This window comes from Lygodium microphyllum, chromosome 8 (genome assembly GCF_053477565.2).
Source record: "Lygodium microphyllum isolate KBCC chromosome 8, Lygodium_microphyllum_v1.1.10, whole genome shotgun sequence".
NCBI lineage: Eukaryota > Viridiplantae > Streptophyta > Polypodiopsida > Schizaeales > Lygodiaceae > Lygodium > Lygodium microphyllum.
This window is the reverse complement of record NC_141142.1, coordinates 85,062,577-85,068,526: the sequence shown is the minus strand read 5'-3', so window position 1 is coordinate 85,068,526 and position 5,950 is coordinate 85,062,577. Positions and strand designations below refer to the sequence as shown.

General features: G+C 35.4%; 1 protein-coding gene across 2 annotated transcripts; it reads right to left on the bottom strand.

Moving 5' to 3' along the window:
• Window positions 1–1,008: 1,008 nt before the first annotated feature.
• LOC148032526 (putative methylesterase 11, chloroplastic) lies at window positions 1,009–5,691 on the bottom strand. Of its 2 annotated transcripts, none has more exons than XM_087684117.1 (5): window positions 5,353–5,510; window positions 3,219–3,470; window positions 2,961–3,104; window positions 2,435–2,566; window positions 1,009–1,533 (listed from the first exon to the last, which is right to left on the bottom strand). In XM_087684117.1, the coding sequence occupies exons 1-5, from the start codon at window positions 5,473–5,475 to the stop codon at window positions 1,249–1,251; spliced, it is 936 nt and encodes a 311-aa protein (XP_087540243.1). In that variant the 5' UTR covers window positions 5,476–5,510; the 3' UTR covers window positions 1,009–1,248. The 2 variants fall into 2 exon arrangements, with proteins under 2 accessions (XP_087540243.1, XP_087540244.1); XM_087684118.1 differs by lacking the exon at window positions 5,353–5,510 and adding an exon at window positions 5,528–5,691 and having other exon boundaries at window positions 1,035–1,533.
• Window positions 5,692–5,950: the final 259 nt, after the last annotated feature.

Below are 5,950 nucleotides of genomic sequence, written 5' to 3'. Positions count from 1 at the left end.
ATCATATTCACACTTGCATTGATGCACCACATGGTATTATATCCTGAATGCATAGCACATGTTTGTATGAGTGATAACCCGATGTTGAGAGTATGAGGTATCCCAAGCCATAAGTCTAGATATTCGATTCCTTCGGAGTTATTTGGTGAGGTTTATCTATCATCTCCTTGATTATTTAATCAAAAGAGTGGACTTTTTTTCAGATATGGTTTTGTGTTCATGGCACATCTTGGGGCCAATCCCCGAGGTGTAGGAGAGTTGTAGTGGAGCTATGACAATCAACTAAGGGGTGATCCATGTGTGTGTTCTACATGGTATACAACAGCAAGATGTTCAAGAACTCCTTTTGAGGAGTGTGAAAAGAATCATTCATTGGACTACAAACTCGAACAAACCCAAAGTTCTTAGATGCTCCTGGTCATGCGGCCATGTGGGGTGGTTTCAGGTGAGTAGTAAAGGCCCGGCTTATGTCTTAGAGCCAATATTGGGCCCATTGTAGGTCTCGACAATGAGATATATCCGATTTGAGGATTGTGTTGATGTAACTTTGCATAAGGGAGGATGTTATTTTTTTCATTTTTACACCAAGGTAGAATTAGAGGCTATTTTTAGGCAAATGACTTTTTCTAGAGGTTTTCAAGGTCACAACCCTAAATTTATGGGCTTTAAAACTCAGAAAATAGCCCACATAGACAAAAATTTATGTATTTTTTTCTAAAATTCACCCAAATTTTTTCTCAAATTTCTAAATCTCCACCTTTGATCAACAAAATATTTATCCACATATTTACAAACTAAAAATCACAAGGTTTTCTTAGTTTTTATCTTAACATCCATCTGATTGAATTCATTCTATTGTAGTACACCTGTGGGTTTCTTATATACGCATGCATCTCTTTCATACTCCCTATGGTACACATATTTTCAATGTATAACTTTTCACTTTTGATGGCTTCTCTTTGTGTGTCCTTCATCATCCTTTGCAAGGTTCCTTCTATTCATACGAGAGGTTGATGCAATCCAATACAACATGGAATTATTGCGATTTCAAGCTGGATATGTATTTAAGCCCTGTTATTGTTAACACATCAAGGCATAGAGACCCTTATTTAAGAGTAGTCATGGAAACCTCTATGCTTATTAGGATAGTGTTTTTACTTCTTTCAAGGGCAATGATCATCTATAACTTAGATAACATAACTATTAAGGAGCTTTGAAATTTTGGTTCTTACATTTTGCATGACTATACTATTTTTTAAAGGTTTGGCTTTTGGCAATGGAATTGAGAATAATAGAAAGGACTTCTGGATAAGAAAAAAAGGACGAGTGGTCACTACCTTCAATAGTGAACACTTTATTTGGGGGATTATCTTGCACTATTTGTGCTTGTAGAGATGGTGGAATTACACGGTCCATGGTTGTCTTTATGTAGTATCGCTTAATACGACCATATCGAGTCTGAGTTAATGTAAGGTTCTCAAAGAGTGGTGCATAAGGTGAGGGATTCAATAATGTGAATGCAAGATTTATATCCTGCAAAAAACACCAATAATTTATATTGTTACTCTATTTTTGAGATAAACTAGTTTTTGTTGATGAGGTTAATATGCAATTGTCAAAATAAAAAGCTACTTTGAATGTTGTTCATAAATAAAATTCCCACTCTTTGCATAACATTGCTAGAGACTAGGTCATGTAGACCCTAAAAGTATTTCCTTGAGAAAATACAAAAGTTATTAATAAGTTCTTAGTAAGTTACTTTTACTCAAAAGTGATTTTCAATACCAAGAATATAGGGTATTTGTTAGATTTTTGTTTTTTCTAACTACACAAATTTCCTAAGAGTAAGATCTATTGACTTTAAATATGAAGGACTAAGCATTCAAATTTGTGGTTGAATTTTTTTACTATATACCCATGCTCTATAACTATATTATGTTTTGTAATTTATTTAACTTTACCTTTTTATTCCTCTTTAAAAGGTTGGAGATATGGATAATTTGTTAGTAAATCTTGCATTTTTATGGGCGTCTCAATGTGGATATGGAAGGTTGCATGCTTTTGCACACATTCATAAATGAGCATCCAGACTACATTGATGAACAACAAGTCCACTTAGTTTCGTACCATGGAACACAACTATAGACAATCATTGCATTTTTTTATAATCTACATGATGAGATTTTTCATAAAAACTATATGGTAGGTAAATCTAATTATATATCTACATGGCAACATAGATGTTGGTAGTTATTACAAAATGGAACAAAAAACATGCATTGCTTGTTTTATATTTACTTGTAATGTACGTTGCAAAAAGAAGGGGTATGAGAGGAATAATGACCTTGACTTAGATTTGTATTTAAATTAATTGATTAACCAAGTTATGCATGCACTAAGATTCTCGCTAGAGGACCAAATAATGAATTCTTACCTTGATTGGGCTTTTATTATAATAATATTCTGCAGCTTTTGCAAGATTAATATAAGCTGATGTCGGCTCGGATGAAGAACCATTTGCGAAATTGAATAGGATAACCCTATTTTGGAGTAATTCTTGTGAAGCCTAGAAAATTCAAGAAGTTCCAAGAGAAACATCAAGCGAGCACACAATAAAATAATGGTAATAAAATATGACACAATGACTATGCTTGATTCTAATTATCACCACAATAATTTCCACCACAAGAATTAGAGCCATGATCATCATCAAAACAATTGTAATTATGTTTTTAGTTTTTTCAAAATTTCTTCACAATTTCTATCATGCTTTCATTAGTCATGGCTACTCCATCATGACATGCCTACATATTTGCAACATAAGCACATCTAAATTCATTACCATAGCCATTGCTATGATAATCATGATGCTCTTGATGTATGAAATGAGTGTCATAAAATGCAATAAAACATGAAATAAATTCTCACATTGTAGAAAGCATAGGTCTTATGTCTAGTACCTCGAAATCTTGTATGGGTATATAGCTTTCCCCATTCCTTGGCATAAATGCAGAAAGGAATACTACTTTATCTATTTTATTTGGAAAATGTTCCATTGCATAAGAGATGGCACCTCCTGCCAAGCTATGTCCAACAAGAATAACCTGACATATTACAATCTAAATACATTAGAAGTGGTTAATCCAATATATATTCAAAAGGTAATGTGTGGGCTCTAGCAAATTAAAGTGACTAGGAAATTGACAACCAAATCAAACCTTCTCATCAACATTTGTAACGTTGTTCTGTAAAAAGTCTGTCAAAGGCTTCACATATTGAGCTACAGAAGTCACTTGGTCTGCTACTGCTTTGTTGATGCCATTTGATGTGAGATCTAAAGCAGTCACATTGTTTCCCTTGCTTTGTAAAATTGTTATGATTTTGTACCAACACCATGCCCCGTGGCTTAAACCATGGATGAGTACAAAATGGTTACTTGTTCCTCCATCTTGAGATGAACCAACTTGTACCTATTTTCAAAATCATAAATACAAGGGCTAAACATGAGAAACTAGTTGCATGCAAAGTATCTATGTAAGTTCTAGTTGTGAAGATAAGCTAACCATAATCAACTTACATTCAATGCTACATGTCTGGAATATGTAAAGTTTTTGCTATAACTCAATTTAAGAGGATGGTGATGGTTACATCATGTCATAAGAACGTATGAAGAAATGCACACAGCTCATCAAACTTAGATACAACATGTCTCATTAGTATGCACATTCACCCCTAACTTGTTGGTGCGGTTTATCATAATTATAACTAGAGTATAAGCTCGCTCTTATCTTGTACTAATCAATCACTAGGAACTTTTGACTAATGTCTAGATAGGAGAAAAAGAGTTTTCCTACCTAATGTACTAAACAAAATTACACACATCTAGGGATTTTTGGACCTAGCGAAAAGGGCGCTCTCTTCCTATATAGATTAGGTTTAAAAAAATTCAATGTATAGGTTTTTTCTCCTCATGTGTACAAAAATTTTCTAAATAAGTAATATTTTCCTATATAGGCTATTTTTTCCTATGAGAAGAAGTTTCTAGCTAGGTAATATTTTCCTATATATGTTTTACTTTCTTATGTTGAGAAAAAGTTTCTAGATATGACATTTTATTTCAATAAATTATTTGAAATAATTCACATGATGCCATAATAGAGTGGTACTATATTCTTACCCAAGTAGATCCCTATTGGCTAACGAAATGGTAAACAAAGATTTTGAATTGAACATTAAGCTCAATCCTAGGCAAGGTGGGTAATGTGTCCATAAACTCTTACATGATTTGGATAAGCACAAGAAACTTATCTATGTAAGCAACAACTACAAAACTATAAACCTTAGAAACTTAGAATGCCATATATTTTTGTAAGTTCAATACGTTTCTTTAGAGTCTAGTTATGCTGAAGTTTCCCATAGTGGTAGGCATAGTATGTTGATGCTTATTTTAGGACCTTGCTCTTTATGCAAGGTTGAAATAGAGGATTCTTCTTATCTCTTTTGATAATGTCCATGCATTAGAAGGATATGGAAGAAGATGCACAAATGGCACAATACAATTAGTTCCTAGTTTTTATAAATATCAAACTAGGTTAAAAGGTGGTCAACTTTAAATTATTGATCAATTATAGCTACACTTATCAAGCTTGATGCACCACTAAATAATCTTCACAGGATTAAGAGTAAGAATTTTGCAAAAGTCCATAAAAGGGGATGAGAAGCAATGCCATACAAAGTGGGCCTGAGAAAAATAAAGTGGACCCATAGATCCATCTTAGTTAGGGAGTTTCATCCCAATTAATGGGGGTAGTTCGTGGCCCTTAGGATGTGGCATGTCTACATTTATCGTGCATCATAATTTATGTGTCTTTCAAAGCATGCTCTTGACTTCTCAAAAGGTTGATGTGCTATCACCTTGTACGTTACCTGAGGGGCTTTATATATTGATATTGGTATACATTGTAGTATTAACACATATAAGGTCGCATCCTTGAAGAAGATGGGCCATTAGGATTGATATTGAATGGCTCTCCTAGCTATGATGATGTACTCAATGGATTTTAGGCTCAATGACTTTTTAGTAGATTAGGTCATGGCATTGGGGCTAGCTTATGGGGTCTTGCTTTATAAAGGGGTCATGGGACTTGGGATCGTTAACTTGGATTATTTAGGCTTGGGGCTTATGTGAAAGATTACTTATATCCCTTGCAAATAGGGGACATGTGTCTCCTATGCTATATGCAACCTTATTCCAGAGGGCGCACACAGTCCTACCACGCAAGTTGAATGATTCACTATCGCAAGGTGAATAATCCATCGGTAACAGAAACGATAGGGCACTCACACTCCTACCACGCGATTAGTTGCATGATTCACTACCGAACTAGCGATTTGCATGTTCAAGTGGCGGGAATTCTCAGGAGCGAAAACTACGACAGAAGCACATGATCTGGGACTAACTTTGATCGTCGTCATGGAGCGAGCAAAAGCAGCAAATTAGCGCTATAATGTCATCTCATGAACTCACCAGGGCGACATGGATGAGGAGGATAATTACGGCGACGGAGAGGCGGCGGCAGTAGCTGAATGGACGATTCGTGAGACTGGACTTAGCCATCGTGATCTGCTCTGCTTTGCGGATGCTATTGAATACCGAGAGAGTGTAAGATCCAGGGAATGGGTCAGTCTCACAGCGATTATTAGAAACGTGGCACGGTTATATGTCGTGTGTGCGTGCGTGTGTGTTTGTAACACCTACTGCACAAGTCAATGCCCAGTGCAATATCGCGTGAGAAATAAGTAGTACACACGGCTACTCCATCAGAAATTTCTCTCTTTAATGCTACAACCACCCCGTGAAATTTCTCTCTAATGAGTTCTTACTCTTTGATTGAAGAGGTCGGCATTTCCACAATCCCACTAAAATGTGCCATCGATCGTAAAAAGCTTC

Excerpts from the sequence above, each read along its gene's own strand:
- LOC148032526 (XM_087684117.1), bottom strand. The coding sequence starts at position 5,475 with ATGACGACGATCAAAGTTAGTCCCAGATCATGTGCTTCTGTCGTAGTT. Across the intron at positions 2,567-2,960 it reads TACCCATACAAGATTTCGAG|GCTTCACAAGAATTACTCCA; the intron begins GTACTAGACATA and ends TGAATTTTCTAG. Across the intron at positions 1,534-2,434 it reads ATAATAAAAGCCCAATCAAG|GATATAAATCTTGCATTCAC; the intron begins GTAAGAATTCAT and ends TGTTTTTTGCAG.